This window comes from Orcinus orca, chromosome 2 (assembly GCF_937001465.1).
Source record: "Orcinus orca chromosome 2, mOrcOrc1.1, whole genome shotgun sequence".
Taxonomy (NCBI): Eukaryota; Metazoa; Chordata; class Mammalia; order Artiodactyla; family Delphinidae; genus Orcinus; species Orcinus orca.
This window is the reverse complement of record NC_064560.1, coordinates 68424295-68448243: the sequence shown is the minus strand read 5'-3', so window position 1 is coordinate 68448243 and position 23949 is coordinate 68424295. Positions and strand designations below refer to the sequence as shown.

The 23949-nt window shown below is 38.2% G+C and overlaps 1 protein-coding gene across 4 annotated transcripts in view; it reads right to left on the bottom strand.

Moving 5' to 3' along the window:
- CHD2 (chromodomain helicase DNA binding protein 2) overlaps window positions 1–23827 on the bottom strand; it is a 127127-nt gene extending 103300 nt beyond the window's left edge. Inside the window, exons 1-4 of one of the 4 annotated variants that reach the window (XM_004271669.4) lie at window positions 23209–23827; window positions 22728–22860; window positions 4991–5222; window positions 1496–1582 (exon numbers count right to left, since the gene is read on the bottom strand). In XM_004271669.4, coding sequence (XP_004271717.1) covers window positions 1496–1582; window positions 4991–5222; window positions 22728–22789 — 381 coding nt within the window. In that variant the 5' untranslated portion in view covers window positions 22790–22860; window positions 23209–23827. Of the gene's footprint in view, window positions 1–1495; window positions 1583–4990; window positions 5223–18920; window positions 19407–22727; window positions 22861–23208 lie in introns of those variants that run through there. The other 3 variants (XM_033431483.2, XM_033431480.2, XM_033431481.2) reach the window with 3 other exon arrangements.
- Between the last annotated feature and the right edge of the window lie 122 nt (window positions 23828–23949).

The window sequence follows — 23949 nt, the reverse complement described above, 5'->3', positions numbered from 1 at the left end:
TTTCAGCTTGACTTCTGAAAGAACACAGTCCAATAAAATTTTCTGTGATGATGGACATGTCCTGTATCTGCAGTGGCCCACAGAGCAGCCAGCAGCCACATGTGACTGAGCCCCTGAAATGTGACTGGTGTGACCAAGGAATGGATTTTTCATTTTACCTAAATTTAATTAATACACGTTTTAAAAGACACATGTCTAATGGAGACCAAACTGGATGCTGCAGATATAGACTGTCACACAAAAATGCCACACGTTTAGTGTGCCATTAAAGGCGGTGACTACGGACCTGTTTCATTTCAGACTCATTAAAGAGCATGTTCAGTCATGAGCCAGCAGCCCTCTGCTAAAAGTACAAGGCCAAGTAACTTTACAGTCACAGACATTTGAACAACTCTTTTTTCTCCCAAGTTAAGCAAATTGGCAAAGTACTCCCGTTGCTGTTAGTCTTGTGCCCTACAGAGAATGTGTTAATTTATACACAAAAGAGAAAAGATGCGGCTGGTTATAACAAACATGGAAAAAAGAAAGGTAGCTAAGGTAAACCAGCTCAGAGGTCACTGAAAATAAAACACCATAAATGCAATGAAGGTGTTACGGTCAATTAAATTTTTTAAGTGTATTTACTACCCCAAACTCACTAACCTTTGGCTACTAATATTTAACTTTCGTCAGAAAGATATTATATATTTAAGAATAGCAAAGTTCTCCTAAGAATACAGAGAGGGGACATTTCACTGAGAGACCAAAGAACGTGTCTTCAGAATGCAGTCTATAAACCTAACATAGAGGTAAAACTTAAGAGGATTTCCGTAAAAACATCACACAAACTGAGAAAAGGTCTGATTCTATAGAAACAACAGAACCCAGTACATAACACTAATTTTAAAAACCATCAATCTATTCAATCTCTGACAATTTGATCAGAGAGTAAATATGTGTTAAACATTTTATACTGCACATTAAAAATGAACTAGGAAACCAAATTTAAACCATTTAGATAAAATAAAATACTTAAGTTAAGCAAACTCTCCTTCCTTTCTCAGCAGTAAATCTGAAACTACTTCCATTGTTACATGTGCTTAGTTACCCAGGTAACAAAATCTAGAAGATTTAGAAACTAGGTATTTTAAAAAGTAAACTTCTTGCTATAATCAACTGCACTATGAGAAACATTAAAAAAAAGAGAGAGAATTTGAGGCCACTTCTATATAATACTCTAACTCTCTACTAGAGCATTCACATGACATGATCTAACTCTCTACATGATCTAACTCTCTACTAGAGCATCACAAAACATGATCTTTCTGGTAATTTTATTTTTTTAAAAGCCACATGTGGCTTTTCTTCTATATTAGATTGAGAAAGCTCACTTTCGAGTCACTTAACTCCCATGCCTGAAGTTCAGTCTCGTTAATGGTAATACATATCAGAGTCAAAAAGGATAAGATAATTAAGGAGTCTGAATGTATCACCTTGAAACATTTTTTTTTCTTACCTCCTCCTTAATATTAAATCGTGATGGTTCTTGTCTGCTTCGGTTTGACCGCCTAACCCCATAAACATCAGGATATTCTTCCCACATCTGTAAAATTAATAGACCACGCGTGAATCGTTTTTTCTTGACCCCCATTTACTATTTACATTACTGGAATACGTATTTCAATTTAAGAGAATTCAATTAGTTATTTGGTTATATATCAAAAGGGGTTTTTTGTTAGCTTTGTTTATGAGACAGTGAAGGACCATCTTTAAAAAGAATAAGGCATATTATCCGAGAACTCATTAAAGTTGTAACGATGCCTCTTCATTACTAAATGGCTTTAAACTAGAGGTCACACTGCTTACCCATTGTTAAAATATAAACTTACAGTTGAATAATATGGCAACATAAGAGAACAACTGCTTCCACTAAAGACAAAATATTTACTGATGAATTTTAAGTCCCTAATGCTTTCAGTTTTAGCTTTGACTGCACAAGACTCATCTGAGAAACTCAAAAAAATCAGCAGGGCCCCACCACCAACTCTCATTAAATAAGAATCAGTGCATTTGCGTATTTTTTTAATTCCTCAGGATGTGTGACATGCCAGATACAGGCAAATTCGGTATTTCTTATGTTTAGCTAGAAGTTCTCAGAATGAGACCCAGTGGCACCCTTGCTCAGGCACACTTCATTTTATTCTCTAACAGTAGTTAACCCTTTGCCTTTAAGACCTGATTTTTAGTAAGGATCCTCACTAGTGATCAAAGTTTAAAGAGGAATCAGTTGAAGAGAACATTTTTTTCACAATATACTGACACTATTTTATTAAAAGACTCAAATCAATAAATATAAACAATTATAAAAGGCCCCCCTTCTTCCACCTCTAACAATTAGTCTAACCCCTAGCCTCACTCTCCTTCCCACAGATAACTATTAACAGGTATGTTGTGTGTTCTTTTAATGAAATCAATCACCTACAGGCAAAATGAATTTAAACGGATTGTGGAACAATGAAGTGAAGATGCTCAACAGGAGGTAAACACATAGAAGAGATGCTTGAAAAAGCCAAGATTAGAAATGTGGGTTTGTCATCGAAACACGGGTGACAGCTAACGTCATGAAAATATTTGGAGTGAAGCAAGAGGAGAAGCCACAGGTTGAGGCTCATCGTGAAATGTGTGGAAAGTGGACCCCCAAAAAGACAAAAATGATGAAAGACGATCCAAAAACACATAATGTCACTAAGCCAAGGAAGGACATAATCAACAGTGCCTTTAAAAAAAAAAAAAAAAAAAAAAAGCCAAGTAAGCTGAAGAAAAACAAGGCCTCCAAAGGTAACAAGCATGATGTTCTAGGAAGAGGCATTTTAGAACCAGAAGCCATATAATCATGTAATCCAGCATCCTCAGTTTATAAATTCAGTTTATAAAAGTAGAAAATCCTTAACAACCTTAGAATAATATGAGTTGGAGGACAAAAGGCCCAACCAGGAGTCAGTAATAACCAAGCAGAAAGAAATCTAGGCAAAAGAGGCAGCACATGCCAAACACTCTGAACAAATGGGGCAGAGAAAGGAAGGCAGCAAAGAGCTTTGCTCTAGCGCTGCCTGCCAACCCCTCCCCCATCCTTTCTTGGACCTCTCCTAGAGCTATGAAATGACTCAGCACAGGTATTTATGGAGCTTTTATTAACTGGGTGGCTCAATGCTTTAAATGGCACTACATCAATTAGTTTTCCCATTTAAAAAGACAGGCATTCTGGCTCACCTGTTGGGACTTTATCACAGTATATACTGTAATACATACATCCTAAAATCATCTTGTGTTCCTGTTTGTCCTTTTGAGGACTAATGATATCTAATTCAACTATTCAATAAAAAGCTACCATGTGAAAGGGAAGTGTGTACAGAAAACAAAGAGCTTTCTTTAGAAGCTCATTTTAGAATAATAATTTTTAAAGTCACAATCCAGTCATTCTAACTGGCTAGTACATTCATCTATGTATTTATTAACTTTTTGGAACTTATCACCTTAACTTTAATATTTCTGCCTAAAGCTGTACTTCTATCTTAAAATTCAGTCTTATTCCCCTTTATCTCTTTAAAGGGAGTTTCATATATATATATATGTATATGGTCTTACAGTTAAACTGTGAATTCCAGACAGTGAGCATGATTTCAGCGAAGTTTTAAACACCTGACGCAAGTCGTGTTTTCTATGGCTTCTTTTACTCTCTGCAAGTAAAGAACTCTCCCCTGTACAGAAGAAAGTTAAAAGGTGGCCAAGCAAGACCTTCTGCAGGTAAATTTCTGAGCTGAATGACACTCAGAGAAGATCTCTAAGTGGTACTTCGACATTCAGGGTCTTTCTGAAATAGGTCACCACCTGAAATGTCTCTTGTGAAAGGTCACCACACACTGAGCAGACAACAAAGCACAACACTTGAGTGTTAGAAGGTCACTTCTCTGGTGATGAGTTAATTAGCAAGGACAGCTTTCATTTTCCTATCCCTAACACTACTATCAGCATTCCCCAACCTCCCACCAGCTCTTAAGCGTCACTTACCATTAAGCAATGACTACGCTGGGAATAGAAGAAATGAAATAACACAGTTAATCCCAATTCTGTTTCAAGAGATAAAAGCAGTTTTTGTTTTTTAATTTCAGGATTGTTGAAGCTATTTTGTAAAACTTGCAGGTAACTTTAAATTGTTTGTATCGCTACAAAAATCTTTGTGTGCAGATGTAGGTTTGTATTTTAGAAGAAAAACTGATTTAGCATAAAGCTTTTAGTTTCTTTAAGACATTTTACTTCTAAATTTCTAAAAGCAATCTTTTTTATATTTTCAGTGATTCTAACTTAATTCTCTCAAAAGGGAATTTTAAAACATCAGCTGCATTTCTCACGACTAACTAGACCAAGTCATTAATTCTTCCCCAAAAGGGATGCATCCCAAAGTTTGGACATCAATGAAAAAATGCTATGCAACTCAATTTTTGCCTTTTTGCGTCCTCTGCTGGAAGATTCTCGTTAAGCAAATACCTACATTGCCTAGGTACAGATAATTTCTTTTCTGTGAGGAGTATTTCTCCTTCCATTCTTCAATAGAACAAAAACTACCCTTATTCTTGAATTGGGATTATCCATCACACTACAACTGCATTCCACAATCATCTGTGAATGACTTTCTCTGGTATAATTCAGTGCTGTATTAAAAAATACATATTTTAACCACCTTTTTTAAATGTTAAAAACCAAAATAACAAAAATTGGTCTTTCTGCCCTATAATTTGATGGTTTATGTAATTATTTTCCTTATAGCCCTGTGTCTAACGAGTAGAGCAGAAAGCACTCCCCATTTAGACCCACAGACAGTATATTATTAGAAAAGGTGGCTGTAGATGAGTTTTCATTATCAAGATACACTAAGGAGTTTTCCATGGGAAACAAAGGTCTGTCAGCTGGTCCTAGCTGACAGCACGTTTGTACTGTACAGCAAAGCCGATACCTTCTTCACATCAGCTATCCGTTCCTTCTTAGAGGCTGGCTTCTCTTTGGCTTCTGGAAGAACTGGCTGGGATTTGGAACCTCCCGATTCACTTTCAGATTCTGACTGACTCTCCGAAGATTCAGAACTACTGTTTGACTCGCTGCCATGTCCACTTCCTGGATCGCTGCCCTGCTCACTCTCCGACTGGCTGCCTGAGTCTGAACCCGAAGCTTCTTCAGATGCTGAATGACTTAAAAAAAAAAAAAAAAAAATTTAAATATTTAAGAACTGCCACATAAATCTGTTTTAAAATAAAAATCCTAGTGTTAATATGACAGCAGATAGTAATTTGGTAATACAAGATCAAAATTTTCTAATTCACTTTTATAGTCTTATTTGCAAACAATGTCATTAGTCCCATTCTCAACATCCCTAATAGCTACCACTTCCTGAGTAGGTACATGATGCCATATGCCACCTAATTTATATAGATTAGCTTTTTTAAAAAAAAATTAAAAGGGGGATATTATTTTGTCCTTCATTCAGATGAGGAAAAACTGAAGCTCAGAAGTAGTTAAATAACTCTCCCAAGATGACACAGGTAGGATTTGAAACCAGGTCCATCTGCCTGAAATCCACTAAGTCTTATTTGTTCATCATCAGTCCCTCCCTCCTTAAGAGACAAAACCAAACCAAAATGAAACGAACGAACAAACAAACAGAAAAGCAACCAATGCAGAACAAAACAAAACCAAGGCAGAGTCACCCAAAGAATAAAAATGCAATCTGGTTGCAATTATCCAATCAGTGGTTCTCAAAAATAGGTGCAAATGAAAACATACACATGAACCCCAAACCAGAACTCCTGCCTTGAAATCTCCTGCAGTGAGTCCCAGACCTGGTAAACTTAACAGAAAAGAATAAACAAAGAGCCTAACCCAATGAAGACTGCCATTGGCTTCCACACACCCCCACCCCTTCCTCATTCCAAACCCCTCCCAGGAAAGAGCAATGGTAAGTAGGTAGATGAAAGCAGAAGCCACACACACACACACACACACACACACACACACACACAAAGGCGGCCAGGGAAGACTGAAGGCAATATACCACCCTCTGTTCTCCAATAGTTAAAAAGTAATTCATGGGCATGCTGGTAGGAGTGAGGATACTCTAAAGCAAAAAGACTAAAGTTGATGGACTCTACAGGAAAAAAGTATACAGCTCACTCAACTCTTCCGCTTAAAAACTATCTTTTCATTTAGGAGAGGCAGAGCAGAGGAGGAGGCAAGCAGCAACCCACAACCTAGAGTAACATCAGCAGAAAGGACCCCGAGTTTAGCAACCAGGAGATAAAAGACACACGGCACGAAGCCGGAAAGGCTCAAAAAAAAAAAAAAAAAAAAGAGAGAGAGAGGCTTTGTATTTTTGTTATTCACCACCACTCCCTTCCAAACTAGAAATGAGGCACTATCACTTGACAAACATGTCCACAGAATGAACAGGAGAGTACACTGGGAATGTCCAGTGTGATCCACAGCAAGCACAATGCAGTTGAGGGGACTTTAGTTAAGATGAGAAAGCAGTGAGAATAAATGGAGGGGGAGGGCGTCTACCTTGGAAGGGGAGCAGAAGGGGAAGACCATTTATTAATTGCCTATCATCTAAACAGGTGCCAGGCAATACGCTGAGTACGTTACATGTTCACTTTGCTTATCTCCCACAACAACGCTTTTAGACACTATTATTCCCATGTGAAGGATGAAAAAATTGAGAAGTTTTAAATAACCTGGTCAATGACAAAACTAGAAAGTGCTGGGGGAGTCGGGGAGGGGAGCAGGAATTCCACCTCAAGTGTGGCTCTAAAAAGCTCATGTTCTATTTTACCACAAGAGTTCAAAGCCTTAAAGACTCAGAAAATAAACCTTATCCCTGTTACACAACATCCAAAACCAGTCAGGCATCCCTGTAACAGCGACTGAGTACCTACAAGGCCTCATTATACTTACTGACTCCTTGGTCCTTTGCACAGGAAAGCTGACTAGTCCAGCTGACTAAGGCATCTTAAGTCACTTTTTCTCCACCTGTGACCACTCAGAAGGTGGTCACCAGGCAAGAGGATAAAAGAGGAAGTACAGTTAAAAGGTGTAGGCTCTGGCCTCCATGGCTTGGGTCTCCGTCCTAGATCATCTCAGGCCTGTGCCCTCTTTTAACCTGTGACATAAATCATTGCAAATATGATGTAAACATGCAATGCCAACTCCCACATCAGGGCATATGTGTGTATACGAATATCTCATTCTCTTTGAACTGCCTCATAGGATGAATACACTACATTTATTTAAACTGCCCCCTTATTAATGGAACATTTAGGCTATTTTTAAACTGTTCTCTTAACCAACCAGCAACAAATATCCGTGATACACTTCCATAACTCTGTATTTCTGAGTATTTAGATTTCCAAATTGTTCACTATAACCAATAAAACTATAATATCTTTGTATATATGCCTTCATGTGCAGCTCTGTATTTGTGTTTGTGTAGGAAAGTGACCTCTGGAAACATAAAAATACATATAACACCTTTTAGGTAATAAACACATCTATGTCTATGTGCATAAATACGTTTTAATCACCAAATTGCTAACAGTGGTTTACTCTGTGAGATGGGTTATTTGAGTACCTAGTGGATTCCATGAACTACTTACTGGTGCAATTAAAAATAAAAAAATTAGTAACTCTGAAAGTCAAACCCAAGAAAAGATAAACATCAAGTTTACAATTGTATTTACCTCTGGGGGTTGAGGGAGGTAGATGTAATCAGAAAATGATATTGGTGGGGGACTTCCCTGGTCGTCCAGTGGTAAAGAATCCACCTTCCAATGCAGGGGACGCGGGTTTGATCCCTGGTCCGTGGGAACGAAGATCCCACATGCCACAGGGCAACTAAGCGCGTGCCGCAAACTACAGAGCCCACGCGCCACAACTAGAGAGAGAAAATCCGCACGCCACACTAGAGAGAAGCCCGCGCACAAGGAAGAGCCTGCGCCGCAACGAATAAAGATCCTGCACGCCTCAACTAAGAGCTGACGCAGACCAAAGGAAAAAAAAAAATGATATTGGTGGGTTTTATGACTGAGGCTGAGTGGTTGAGTTCATAGTCATTTGTTATGTAAGTATTAATCTTTTTAATGTTTCCAATGGTTCATAAAATATCCAACCAAACGAGTCAAATTCAAGGCAAGGGACGTTAAGTATCCCCAATCCTATACAAAATGAGCTAAAGATATGAATGAGGGTGAGACCAAGTGTTGTTTTTTTTTTTCCCATCATTTCTAAAACAATTCAGATTTAAGAAACCTAAAATAATATTCGGGGGAAAAAACGTTTTTAAAAATAAGCCTTAATAAAGACATAAATGAATTAATTTGCATACTTCTCCTAGGAGGACAAGTTTCTAAATGTTGAAAGAGAAAAAGAATATTTAGGAAAAAACTATAAATACCTTCACATTTAAGGCACTGACGGTCTAATTATTCATTCCAAAGACAGGATATTTCCTGAAATATTATGCAGATTCACTATTAATGCTGAATGATAATAATAAATACTATCAATATTAAGTTGTACTTTGTAATGTTGATTTAGAGTAGGAGATGTGGGATGTCCACAGGACTGAAAAAAGGGACAAATCAAGTTAGTGGGTGAGTAGTCCTTTAGCTAAGCTTTCACCTAAAGTAATAAAATTACCTGATTTCCAATGGCATTAACAGTTATAAGGCAATTAAAAATGGAATTTCCAGGAATGATTAACCACCATAAATACAGAATCCTCATGAAAAATAAGTTTACCTAAAAATTACTCAAAACCTAAGTTGCAAACAAGTTTTATAATTTCTGATTGAACAATCATCACAAGGGAAATACAATGCAAAAATAAAAGGGGCAAGTCAAAATTGGGAGTTTTTCAATTCCAATAGAAAAATGCTTATTTAAAAAAAAGCTTACTTCTTTTCACTCACTGATAAAAAAGATTTGACATCTGTTCAAAATCCTTTTTGAAGCTGGCAAAAATGGAGTGATTAAGTGTCTCTTACAACTGGACTCTGAAAGCAAGCAGCATTAATAGCTATTGTTCCATTTTTAATTTTTAATCACCGCTTCCCAGATAACCACAAGAGGGCAGCACAGCAACACTTCGCTACAGAGCAAGCCTGCGGGTTCTCGGCCCAAGAGCTGCCATTTCAGCACTTACTGGGTACTGTTTATTTTCCTAAACTTACAAAATGGCTGAACTGCTTGGCAGAGCTGTATTTTTTTTTGTTTTGTTGGTGGTGGTGAAAGCAAAATCTGGTAAAAACGCAAAGCCATCTACACTGGAATTCCATAAAGTTTATCTCCAGACTATGTTCTATCAATATTAAAATAGCTAACATTTGTGGAGCACTTCTGTGCCATTTGCAAACATTCCCCTCTAATCCTTCTCTTCATTTTACGTAAGAGGCCTAGCCCAAGTGTGTGTATGTCACCCCCCAGCCCCACAGCCTGAATTATGAAATCCACACTACTATTAACCTCTAAGTGGTGTTGCTGTCCCTGTCATAATCAGTTAAACATTATTAAACCACCCAACAAGAGATTAAGGCCAGAATCATTCCAAGGGTGGTGCAGGACAAGTCACTTCTATGTGTCATAAGAGGATAGAAAGGCAAAGATTAAGTCACGAGTTTCTTACTGATGAAAAAAATACTGGATGTAGCTCCTTAAATAAATTGAACAGTTATCTTTAAGATCTCCTCCACCTCTAGTTCAGGTCCTATGATTCTTAAGAATAAGCTACATTATAAACCAGTTTCAATGACAAGTAAGAGACTGAGAAAAGAAAGTTCAATGTATACACAACAAAGGATTTATACATACAACATATGAAGAATTACATAGCAAAGAAAAATCCAATAAAAAACTAGGCAAAGGAAATGGACAATTACAAAACCCAAACTGCAATAGCCCATAAACATATAAAAAGGTAATTAAACCTCACTGGTAATTTGGGAAGTGTATTTACAACATATTATTTTACATTAATCTGCTTGGCAGAAATTAAAGTCTGGTTAACATTAAAGTATGATGAGAAAGTAGGGAAAATAGTACTCATATACCATTACTGAAAAAGTAATCAGTAGAAGCTTTGGAAAGCTATTTGGCATATTACCCTAGAAATATGCATGAATCGTGTGAGTTAATCAGTGGGCATATAACCTAAACAAATTATCAAATGTGTGCTGGAGATGGAAAGTATAAAAATGTTCAGAGCTCTGCTCATAAGATAAAAAAAAGGAAATAACCTAAATGTTCATGTATGAAAATGCAAAAATAAAATGTGAAACATTCATACTATGCAATTAACTACAACAGTTAAGACTAGGGATGAATCAGATCTATAAATATCAATATGACAATTTCAAAACTATCATATTTTTTTAAACACAAAATATATTACATGAACCATATGCATTTTAAAAATGCCAAGGTTTTTATATGCCAAGTTCATGAAAGTGACTAGGGAAAAAGGGTGAATAGGATTTTAACTATATCTAACTTGTTGAAAACTTTTTTATTCTTTGAACTTCCCTGAATTTTTCTTAATTTCTCAAAAAAGCGCTGTTTCTAACATTGAAGAACTGATCAGTATTCCGGAGTAGACCTTCCTAGGATTCGGCAATTCTTTTGAAACTCACTTTAACACTGGAAACGCTAAGGATCCTCTTTTCGGAAAAAGGTACATATATGTAAGAGACAAAATACACACAAAAATGCTGTGTAGTTTCAGAAGATAAAGGGTTAATTCAGTCCCATCAGTAAACCAGCCCACCCCACCCCAAGATTAAGAAACCCAACGATAATGGAGGAAAAATCTACTTTTAATAACCATATTTCTAAAATTTTCAACTGGTACCAGGCAGAAGTCACCTTTATCTCTATTATGCTACTCTGCTCCCCAATAACCAGTAAACATTTGAGTAGTCCTACATAGTTTAGGAAGCATTAAACAAATGGAACCCAGGCATACATATCATTACGGAAAAGTGAATTATAACAAGAAGCCTGGGTAAGGTACAAATTAAATATTCATTTGGCAAATACCTATCCCAATGTGGGTCTGGCAGAGCACTAAGGATTAACATAAAAGGCGAGGCAAGCTTTCTACTCGGGTAACAACATGGAAGACTAACCCTTCATGCGGTGAAAGGCAGTTACAGAGAGAACTCTCCCTATAATCTACCATACCAACTGATGTATTTACATACATTTAGAACCCTGAGGTTAGATGAACTTATTTGACCAGGAGTTCCTTTCAGCCCTTTGAGTCTTATCTTTCCTTATTAACAACTTTCAGGCTACAGTTTTAGACTTTTATAAGTTAGCAACTCCAAAGCTCAAAGGAGATTTAAAAGTCCTGGCTGCTAACCTCAGTAGTAAATGTGGAACTTACGACCACACTGTCATAGGAAGTAAAGTGAAGTCCCTGAATCAGGCCACAGAAAAGGAAAAGTGAGGCCTCCCAACTTTCTTAATAACAGCCAACACTCGCTGTGGCAAGCACTTTAGTGTTTTAGACCAGTTTCTCACACTCACCATTATTGATGTTTTTTTGTTGCGGGGGAATAAGGGGTCTGTCCTGTGTATTGTAGGATGTTGAGCAACATCGCTGGCCTCTACCCACTAGATGCCAGCAGCACCCCGACCTGAACCCAAAATACCTCCAGACACTGCCAAAAGTCTTGCTGGGGGAGGAGGTGGTGTCCCCAAGCTGAAAACTAGTGTTATAAAAAACAGTATTTTACTTAATTCTAACTTCCCCAAGAGAGACATACTATATACCCTTACTCCTATTTTAAAGACAGAGAAACAAGCTCAGAGGTTCCTGCCCGAGATTCTACAGCTAAAAAGAAACAGAAAAGAGACCCAAAGTCCCGTTCCATTAGCCCTTATTTCCCAAACCAGGCTCAATGCAAGAAAGGGAGGCTGTTGTCCAACATACAGATTCCTGGACACCACCCCAGAACGACTGAACGCAACACTTCCAGGGAAGAAGCCTGGGAATATGTTTAACAAGCACCCCAGGTGATTCTCAGCAAGTAAATCTGGGGACTTAAATGCCTATATAAAGCTAAATTTAGAGGAAACAAACTTTTTAATCAAGCAAGGGAACTGGAACACTGCAAGGATTTGACCCATCACCCCCTTCCCTCAAAATGACAACTTACCAGCCATATACTGCCTCCATTTTAAGGTCAAATCAACCAGCATTATCAACTGGAACTGAAGGCGCCCTCTAATTAAGGTTTTTGACAGCCACCACACTCAGGAACCATTTCCCCAGAGGGCATGTCTATAGGACAAGTGTTCGCAACGCTGGCTTTGCAATGGACACACCTGGAGCCCTTCTGACAATCTCCCCCCTCCCCCCCCCTCCTCTTCCCTCCCTCCCCTCCCACTACAAGACCCCCTAAATCCAATCAGGTATGGGCCTGGGTTTTTTAAATTCACAAGTGATTCTGATGCAAAGCCTATGCTGGAACGAAGTTTACCACAACAAAAAACAAAAATTAGAAGCAAAGCTCAGTCTCTACAAACTGTGGCCAAATCCAAAGTGCATGTGTGGTGCTGGAGTCTGTCCAACCAGAGGAGGGCCAGGTTCTCGTCTCCAGCACCCCTCCACCCACCACCTTTCCTCATACTACTCCCCCATCGGTTTCTCAAACTACCCCCAGGGGAAATCACTGGATACAAGTTAACTTGAATCTTTCCATGTAAAATCACCGCCTTTTGAAAAGCAATCTGTCTCTGGCATAAATCACACCAGTGATTTTCAGCTTTTGGTTTCTTTAAAAATGTAAAGTTTTTTAAGACAAACAGAGTACACAATTAGTCTACAGTTTTACTATTTTCCCCAATCACCTACATAGTTTCCTCTTACCTATCTAATCCTGGAGCCAAACTGCCCATGTCTGAATCCAGTTCTATCTACCCTTTATTCCCCCTTGTGCCTCAGTTTTCTCATCTACAAAAGACGGGTGATAATCCCACCTACCTCACAGACCTGATGTGAGGACAACTCAAAGTAACACATATCAAGGACTTAGAACAAGTTGCAGGCTCATAGTAGGCACTATTGTTAGCGATTATTAAATCTCTCCAAAACAATCAATGCAGTTTTCAATGAAAAATCTCAACGATCATTTCATCTACTGGTTTGCGCAACTGTAAGCAGAACCAGAATAAACGGAGAAGTAACTATAAATCTTCGTTAAGTATACAACCCCACTGAAGGAACAGGATGACAAGAGTATAAGAAGAGCTCAGCAGGATGCAGGACCACCCACAGAAGTTCAAAAGAAGAAAGCTCTGTGACAGTTAACCTGGGAATGCTAGTGGAAGGAGGTCACTATCATTTCTGCTACACTAACCCTCACACTAAATAAAATATACATTCAAAACTCCTTGAAACAGTGCCTGACACAGTGAACACTCAATAAAATGCAAATCTACCCTGGTATTCACCACATGTTATTTTCCTTCATGACAAAATCCAAATGAAAGATTACCAGCCACGACTGGGCTAAGAAAGAACTCATACAAATGCAATACCCTGAGGTTTATTTTTATATTCTATTCTCTTGTTCTGTTTTTAACGCTGGTTACAATTCACAACCCACCAGTGGGTGACAAATATCACTCTAAATAACTGATTCACAGCACAAGCCAGGGCCACTGCTCTAGCCCTAAGTTACCTTTATCAGCTATGGGGAAAAGGAATTCTGAATGGAATGTAACTGTTCAAAGTTAATTCTGGAATCCAAACTTTTGGAGGTCTCTAAACGGGTTCAAGTAGACAATCACAGTAACGAAGAGATAGCACTAGAACTTAAAGCAACTGGAGGTGAAAACATCCCATTAGTATAAACATTTCAAAGGTATGCTACAGCAGGATCTGGCATGACATTGAAATGGAAACTTTTCCTCTTCCATCAAGCATACAACTCCCCCTTATCAGCACCCCATCCCCCATTGCTTCCAGACCTCCAAATTCAAGCTGCCCTAAAAAGGGAACTGAGAAAATAGGACAAGGAATGGAGAGACAAAGGATTAGAAAAAAATGTAACAAGTGCTCCATCAGAAGATTTGAAACACACGGGGAAACATGCAAACATATGGAAACAACACATGCAAATTGGAAACACATGGAGAGCTTTTAAAAATTAATCACAGGGGTTGGGCTGGACATTGGTATTTTTAGAAGCTCTCCAAGGTCTGAGGTAGAAACAAAAAATAGAATTCAACAACTCAAACCAAAAGTAAAGGAAATGAAGAAAGCAGAGGAAACCCAAAACACAAATCATGAGACTATGGGTCTAACACAATAAACTGGACATTAGGCATTATGTTAAATCAAATGCCGCTATGGTGAAGACTGATTAGTAAAAGCAAGCTACAGCCAATTAGATTTTTTTTAAGATTTATTTATTGTTTATTTATTTAATTTATTTTCGGCTCCGGCGGGTCTTGGTTGTAGCACACAGGATATTCGTTGTGGTGCACGAGCTTCCCTCTACCTGTGGCACGCGGGTTCCAGAGCGTGTGGGCTCTGTAGTTTGCGGCACGCTGGCTCTAGTCGAGGTGTGTGGGCTCAGTAGCCCCGCAGCATGTGGGATCTTAGTTCCCTGACTAGGGATCAAACCTGCATCCCCTACATTGTAAGGCAGATTCTTTGCCACTGGGCCACCAGGGAAGTCCCGCCAATTAGATTTTGTTGTAAATATTACTGTAGTTACATTTATATCCAAACAGCACTGCACCTTGGTATTAATTATTCACTCTTGTACAGCTTGAGAGGGAAATGAGGCAGAGGGTAAACCAGGGCAATAATTACCAGCTCCAGAAGGAGGAAATAAGGCATCTACTCAGAGTGACTGCCAAGAGGAGGGCTATGACTCACACAAGCTGGTCTACTCCAGAAAGAGTCATATGCTCCTTTCAAAAGGCTGGGTTTCTCAGGGGGATAAATTTTAAAAATAAAAACAATTAAAGGATTAACTGCAAAATACACCCAAGGTTTCAACTAACTATAAGAGGACCTGCCTCCTAAAATCATTTTAACAAACCTCTCTCCTAACTTGCCTAAATAGACCAGACTCCTGTGGGAGGCTAGGCCACCAGCCACAGAACCTCACGGGCAGCCTGGCTCTTAAAGAGGGACTTAGAGGGACTTCCCTGGTGGCTCAGTGGTTAGGAATCTGCCTGCCAATGCGGGGGACACGGGTTCGAGCCCTGGTCCGGGAAGATCCCACATGCCACGGAGCAACTAAGCCCGTGAGCCACAACTGCTGAAGCCCGCGTGCCTGGAGCCCATGTACCACAACAAGAGAAACCACTGCAATGAGAGGCCCAAGCACCACAACGAAGAGTAGCCCCCGCTCGCCGCAACTAGAGAAAGCCCGCGCACAGCAACAAAAGACCCAATGCAGCCAAAAATAAATAAATAAATTTATATATAAAAAAAGAGGGACTTAGAACAGAAAAAGAAAGATGAAGCATTAGTAATAAAATATTACTAGCAGCTTGCAGTTACTGAGTACTTTCAGTGTAACAGTCTCTCTTTGTTAAATACTTTATAGGCATTGTGTGATTTAATCTTCATAACCCAGTGAAGACTGTCATTATCCACACTTTTTTTTTTTGGCCATGACGCCCGGCATGCGGGATCTTAGTTCTCGACCAGGGATCGAACCCGAGCCCCCTGCAGTGGAAACTCGGAGTCTTAACCACTGGACCACCAGGGAAGTCCCATATCCACACTTCAGAAATGAGAAAATTCCAACAGTGTACTTCATTAGCCTAAACTGGGAAGAAAAGTTTTCAGTACTAAAGTAAATGCTGCACTAGTGCCCATCATTGTACACAGCTCTTGCTCGGCACGGAAGGAACAGTTAAAGACTTCACAAATTACAAAATAACTCATCAGAACTGGATCCTAAGTATAAAATCAAGACTATCTTTAGAATGATGCCTCAGCTGCTGCTCTTCTGCAACACTCTCCCCATCAATATCAGAGTAATCACATTTTCCCCTAAACTGTGGGGACTCTCCAGAAGCTATCACTAAAATAACAAAAATGGTGACCTTAGCCAAACATGTTAACATAATGTTGTAGGTCAATTATACGTCGAAAACAAACTAACTTACAGAAAAAGAGATCAGATTTGTGGACCAGAGGCAGGGTTGGGGGATGGGGGGGTAGTGAGGGGTCTGTGGGGAGGGGGAATTGAATAAAGATAGCTAAAAGGTACAAACCTCCAGTATAAGACAAATAAGTACTAGGGATGTAAGGTAAAACACGATAAATATAATTAACACTGCTGTATGTTATACAGAAAATTTGTTTAAAAAGTAAATCCTGAAAGTTCTCATCACAAGGAAAACAATTTTTTAATTTTGTATCTACCAGATGATGCATGTTCACTAAACTTATTGTGGTAATCATTTCATGATGTATGTATGTCAAATCATTATGCTGTATACCTTAAATTTATACAGTGCTGTATGTCAATTATCTCAATAAAACTGGAAGAAAAAAAGGGACTTAACCAAACATGTTAACAGTAAGATGCTAAATTGGAACTGCTTTGAAATACAGCATGAGTGCCTTCCATACACCTACATTCTCCATGATTTATTTCACCAAGCAAACCCTTGTCCCCCCACCTCCAATACACCCAGTAGAGGAGCTTTTAATAAAAGGGTCTCTGCCCCCAGACTTCCCTTATCAATTAGTTTAGACTGATTAGGGGCAAGGCCATAACATATAAAATATGTGCTCCAACACTGTGCTAAATTACTGAAAACAAAATAAACATAAAACAGACCCTGGGCATTTGGTGAATTGTGTCAACTTCTGTTGTTTGGATTTATACTAATAACACTGAAGTTCCAAAGAAGTAGTAATAGGCAATTTTGGTGAGGTATGAATTTGAATTCAGTGCCCAATCAATCAGGTTGAAATGCAGGAGGGAATTATTCAGCTATAGTACCAAACACCAGCTAAGTAGCCCAACATAGTTATTTTTATATGTATGCAAAATAACTCTTGGGTGATTAAAAACAACACTTTCTTCGCTAAAACGCCCTCCTTAAGAAAGTCAACTGAGTTCTAAGGTTTTCAAAACAAACAAACAAAAAAGCTAAAAGACCTTAAAAAACTAATGCTCATGCCCAGAATAAATTTACCAAATGTCACACAGAGCAGTCACTTAATTTTTATGTCAGGAGCAAGTTGACTGTGCCACATTTTATGGTGACTGTAATTTGGTCACAAGTAATGAATGATAGGAGTCTGAAAATAGGTGGTTGTAGGAGGTATCTCTCACAGTTGTCAGGGTTTGCTATATATGGGAAGGGGTAAGTAAACCAATCAATTATAAAATCTGTGAGTTTCACATACTGTCAGGTAAAATTCAACTAAACTTCCAGATTCATCTCTCAAACAACAACTTGCTAAAACTTTTTATAACTAAAGCTTCTTATGAAATACTGTTTGCCCACCTTCCTGCAACTGCTTAACCTTTACAAAAGATGTTACTCTCCAAAGAGCCAAATATCAACTGGAAACTGCAGGTTTTCAAAACAAGAATCCAAAAGAAAGAGGAAAGATTAATCAGCACTTTTCTTGCCATTTCATTACATTCTGCACACAGGAGGAAAACCCATAGAAAGCTCAATGAACAGACCTAATACTCTGGTTCTTTAAAGTTAATTGGCTCCAAGTGGCATGCAAACTGTTCACAGATATACTGCTATATCATAATATTCATTTTAACTCACATAGTAACAATATTTATTACATCTACAACAGAGCAGTTCATATCCTGGAACACCATTGCAGTGTTACTTAATTCTATCTTTTAATTTAGGGTATTTAGCAAATAAAATTTTAATACAACTAACCAGAATTCAGTCTCAATACACAGAAAGAACCTTTCTTCTTCTTGCTTTATATCCACCTTCAGAAGTTGCTAACATGTTAATGATCATCAAATTCTTAAGTATTTGTCCCTAAGACTGTTAAAAATTTCATCATATATATTTGAGCATATACTTTAAAAATCACTTACAGAAGCTTTGATGAACGAGTCTATAAAACAAACTGAAAACCCAATTTCACCTGAAGTTTCCACAAAGAATTCTTCGTAAAGAACCAAGACTATGCGAACCTACAAAACCAATTAATAATGTAGTGAATTTTATCTTCTATAAACTTTATTCAGAAACTCATGATATGCCCAGGTAAACATCTCTTTCAAAGTACCATACTTTTACTCAATAAAAAACTTCTGAACTATTGCCAACTATGTGACAGATCATTCCAGTTATTGCTAAAAACACTCCAAAAGTTTAGAAAAAACTTTTCACCAGGGTACGATTACGAAAACACCAATATAGTCTTTCCTTCTTACTTAAATTCATTACGTGTGACCAAATTACAGTCACCGTTGGTAAGCTATGATTTTTTTTTAACCAGAAATCCTTGCAAGGGTTTCCAAACAAGGCAGACCATGAGCATCATTACAGCATTTTAACAAGTTTACCAGGATTGAATTAAAATTTCCAGAATGGGGGATCTGAGAAGTTTCCTAAGATTTTGCCAAGTAATTCCACTACTGGCCAAGCTTTGGGAGTCACTATTCTTCAGCAAGTGCTTTAACACTTAAGAAGAGTTGTTTTCTAACACCTGTTTGCACAGTTACGGATGCCTATTGCTGTATTCTGTTGTTTAAGTTAACCTAATATTAGTAACCTAGTAGTTACTGGTCAGGTGAATATCTTTAGCTATTTTCTACTTAACTATCCCGTTGTTAATCTTAAAAATAAATCACTTTGCACATACTGACCTGAGTTTTTCTCCATCAAATGCCAATTGAGAAAATGTTTGGTACCAAGTAAAAATGCACGGGGACAAGTTCAAATAATCTTCCCTTTGTTTATGAGCCATGTATTAAACAACAGCTGTTAACACCGTTAACAAGTTTCAATTAAAATAAAAATATCTCCTCTTGATAGTGAAACGCTTTTGGTCAATGGTAACAAACTCACTAATCTCTTCACAGTGAACACAAAAAAGAAAAAAAAAAAAGACCCGCTAGGATATCAGAAAGGAAAGCGAAAACGATAAAAACTGGCAGGTTTTCGACTTGAAGGTTTCCGATTAGTGCCTTTTACTTTCTCCAAAAGCAGAAGCCGCTTCTAAATGAGGAAAACCATTCCTAGGGATGGGCAAAAAATACACGCTGCAGGGTGCAGACGGCCACAGGGCTGGATGGAGGGCGCCGCCTGGGGCGAAATCGCGCAGGAGGGCGCCCACCGGAAAGTCCCAGACAGCCTTCCCTTCCCCTCCCCCCCACCCCACCCCCGTTCCCACCCCCGTTCCCACCCCTGTGCCCCTTGGCGTGCGGCTGCCTAGGCGAAGAGGAACGACGTAGGCTGCGCACGCAGCCTAACGTCACTGCGTTCGCTCCTCCCGGCGACGAGGCGCCTGACGTCGCAGGGCGGAGCCTGTCCACAGGCCGCCGCTGTTGACCCGCTGTTACCAAGCGCGCGCACAGCCAATCAGCAGTCGGCGCCGGCGCCGGCCGGCCTTTGAACTCGGCACGGCAACTTCCTGCTGTTTGGCGAGTACACAGTGCAATGCAGTATGTCTGTCAGCGCTGCGGCACAAAGGAACAGCCATTTTGTGACTGAGCTGGACCTGCACCAAGATGCCAGGGGCTCAGAGAGCTGCTGCCGGCGCTAACTACCAAGCTGCCCTTTATTTCAGTACCAAATAACAAAAAAGGAGGAGGGGGGAGATACTTCGGTATTTCAGGTTTCAATTCGCTTTATTTTCAATCTTCTCAAAAAATCCCGATTCCTAAGAATTATCAGCATCATAAAATGGCTGCCACTTAAAAAACTCCCTGTTCCACTCCACAAGCAACTGCATTATGCCAACTTCTAACTATCCCCAGCCTTTTAGAGTAACAACTAAAAGGCTGATTTAAAAGATTTTGCCCGCACCTCAGGTTATCAAAATAAAATCTGGTTCAGAGGCAGACGTTTTGGAGATAAATTTAATAAACTGTTTCAGTTCTTATGATAAATTGAAAACGCAGCGTCCTAGAACACACAGCTCTTTGTGTGCAGTTCCATTCACATTTCCTTCTCTTTCCATTTTGTGATATTACTGAAGTTACCCCAAACCGCAAATTATTTTAGATAAGTGTGTGGTATACATTTCTATATATGTCTATCACGAAAACTTTGTTTCAGATATTTAAAAATTTAGATATCAAGTATCTTTAAAATGTTTTTGAAAGTGAACTTTTTAACCTTCAAAAATCATGATATACAAAGTATAACATTATACTTAAGCATTAACTTCAAAAGAACAACAAACTTACAAAATGACTGTTAAGTATTGCCATTATTTCCAGAAACTGGAGCATACCAGCCATACCTAAATTTACACTCAATTCTTTCAGGTCCTAAAGTAAATCTCAGACCAAAAAGTTTACTTGACCTGCAAACTCCTCCCATCCTCTCCTGTGGCTCAGGCTGCAAAAGTGGATATCTGTAGTATTCCCTAAACGCTATAGACTTTATGCCACAGAAACTAGGTCCTTATGGAGAAATTCTGATGGATTAAGGAACCAAGTTCTGGCTACCATAACAGTCACCTTAATTTTAGCTCACTTAAAAATAACATTAATCTACTACAATAAAACACCACTAACATTCTATAGCTTTACAATTTTAAAAGGAAGTGATGTCATAATTATGTGCATGTATTAAGGTATGCAATTTGGGGTAAAAGTAATTTAACACTCCATCTTCTTTTCAAGGAGTCTCTCAAATATTTTTTGACACTCATTAGGTATATGAATCAAAATATACGTGACAAAAAAAGACATTTAAAAGTACAGTGCATGCCTCTAGTTAAGCTGCAACCTCATTACCAGGAGACAAATTCATGGCAACTTCCATGTAGTTTTCCAGGTCAGAGTATCATTAAAAGAAAGAATAACAACACCGCTTAATTTTTTTAAATTAGAAAGCAGAGTCTGATCAATGATGTTAACCACAAACCTTGCCTGAGAAAGCCAAAACCCATGTGAGATATGCAAATCATACACTCAAGGGAGTACCAATTTTAGGTATTGAATCTTTAATAATTTGTCAAAGATACCTGGGGATTCCTATTTGTTCAAATCACCATCACTTTTCAGAAAAGTCAGTTTAGAATCAGTAGAGAAGTTTTCTGTCCTAAATCTAACCTAGGTATACATGGGCAATTCAATTCCAAAGACAGTAATCCAAACTATGTGACAACTCAATTTGCAAAAGAATTTGGAAAGGTATTTTTAAAAGCAAGGGTCAAAATATTTTAAGTCTTATAAAACATAAAAATTTAACATTATTAAAAAACCATTTTCAAAACTTTCAAATCACTAACCTAATAATAAAGTATATTGTTTATATAAAATTATAAAAGAGCAAAGCTGGGGAGAAAAAAAATCATATAACCAATCAAATTCTTGTTAAATGCATGATTTAAAATTTATAACATGACAATTCATAGAACACACATCAAGAAATGCATTCATATATACTTTAAAAAATTAATATACAGATCATACAAAACATCTTAGAGGCTTTTCATACAACAAAACATCTTAGAGGCTTTATTACTTAGTCACTAATATGGTGAACTCCAACAAATGTGAAACAAATCATGATTTGAACAAACAGGACATTTGTAAGCTTCAGGAGATAAAGCATTCCAGGCGACTCTGTCGAAATAAATCAATAAATTTAAAGCAGCTACAACTAAAATGCAAGGATAAAATACTACATCTACCAACCAGAGAGCACTGTCTGAATATAAGCATACAAATGCAAACCATAAAGTATTTTAAATATAAAACATACAATTACAATCAGTAGCAAACACAAAATAAAAGCATATTAATAGTATTCCAAGATTTCTGTGATCACAGGTCTGATCTCATAAATGCAGGAACTGTAATCATCGAGAGTAAAGGTTTTGATAAATCTTACCAAAATTTCCTAAAATGTCAAGAGTATCAAAAGAAATACAGAGTCAAATAAAAATATAAACTGAGAGGCATCAGTCAAAGGGTCCTTTTTGCAATTTCATTTTAAAATGTACATTTTTTCATTCATATAACTTTCTCAAATGTCTATTTACTATAATTTACTACCACAAGGCTCCTCTATGGCCTTCAGTTACAAGTTTGGGTATCCTAGATTCTTCAAAGAAAAAATTTGCCTTGTATGTAAAATGGTGCAATGCAGCAATGGCTAAACCGACAAGGTCATTTTCCTACAGCACGAAAACCTAAAAACTGAAATTTATTGACAAAAAAACTGTAGTTTACAGGAAAGGCCCCCTTGAATAAAGGTACCTTACCTTTTGACTGCTGTAAGAGGCCTTAAGTCACAACTTAACTTTCATAAATTGCTACCAAAAAATTAGGGTGTGGCATATTAGCAATCTCAAGGTCACGCTTTAAAAAACGAATCCAAATTAGTAAAATACTTAAAATAAAACAGATAGCTATCCTTGTCTGTCAAGGTGAACAATGTAAGCTGAGGTTTCCCCCAAAAAAAAAGAAAAAAGGAAGAAAGTTGATAGCTCATACCTCGATGCATTGCTGTGTAGCGAACTGTCCTCCTCTTGGCTTTTGTCCTTATTTCTCATCATCTTTTAATTCTTAAATATTAAGGGGGAGGGGGAATCTGTGTTTGCTTTGAAGTCCTGTGCCCAGGTATTTACTGTCAAAAGTTGAAAGAAAGGTAAGGTCCCAGCTTCTATCGATGGATTTTATTATCAGGAACAAAGTCCTGACGATGTAACGATATTGTTATAACACAGCAGCGGTTAAGCACCAAAAAGCAAAATATTTCTATTTTTTCTTTAAAAAAAAACACATAAAAACAGGCTAAACCGAACAGGGAGAATCATCACTATCAATAAGGAAAGTTTCTCAAAGTAACACACTGGATACAAATAACAATCTCTGTATCTTATTGCGTCATCCAGGAATTTCTCATATTTACAGAAAATAAAGCAAACATAAACATATAAATCTTTTAAATTATCACTAATGATCATGAACTTACCTGATCCATGTAGTAGGTCCAAAGCAAGAGTCCTATCTAGTAGTAGAAAAATATCAGATCCAAATAATTAAAAATAAAAACAAAATTCTCCGTTAAAAAACAAAAAATAAATAAAATTATCCTCAAATATGTTAACTGGTCAAAAAAATACAGCAACAATTAATCCTAAAACGGGTCCGGAAGAAAAAAAACCTCATTAGGAGAGCGCACAAAAATGGAGGTGCGCCATGGCTTCTAAGCTGGAAAAAACAACGACCTGGGCTCTCAGTACGGCTGCTTCTTTCCAACAAGGCACGAAAAGAAAGCTCCCAAAAGCTGCTTTTCTCCCTAAAAAAGGTTCGAATCGACCCCAGTAAGTCACTAGGACAGGCAGGGGGCTGCGGGGGCCCCCTGAGGCTGCCTGAAAGTTAGGGAAAGTTGCGTAAAGTGAGGCGAAGGCAGGGAGCAGAGCGCGCTCTCTCTAAGGCACAGCCGCCATCTAGAGCCTCCTTCCCAGCTCTGAGAGCTCTGCCTTTGATTGACACTCTCTACATTTACCCCACAACTCAGGTGATGTACCATAGACCCACCCCTTCATCTCCACCAAAAAAAAAAAAAAAAAAAAAAAGATCCTCCATCCCAGGGAGCCTAAGGACCCCTACCCCCACCTCTCCCTGCCCCTCCAGACCACCCCATCAGGGGGAGGGGGGAGGGTTTCTTAACCCCCTCTGGCTCAAGCACCCTTTTTAAGCCAGAGAGAAA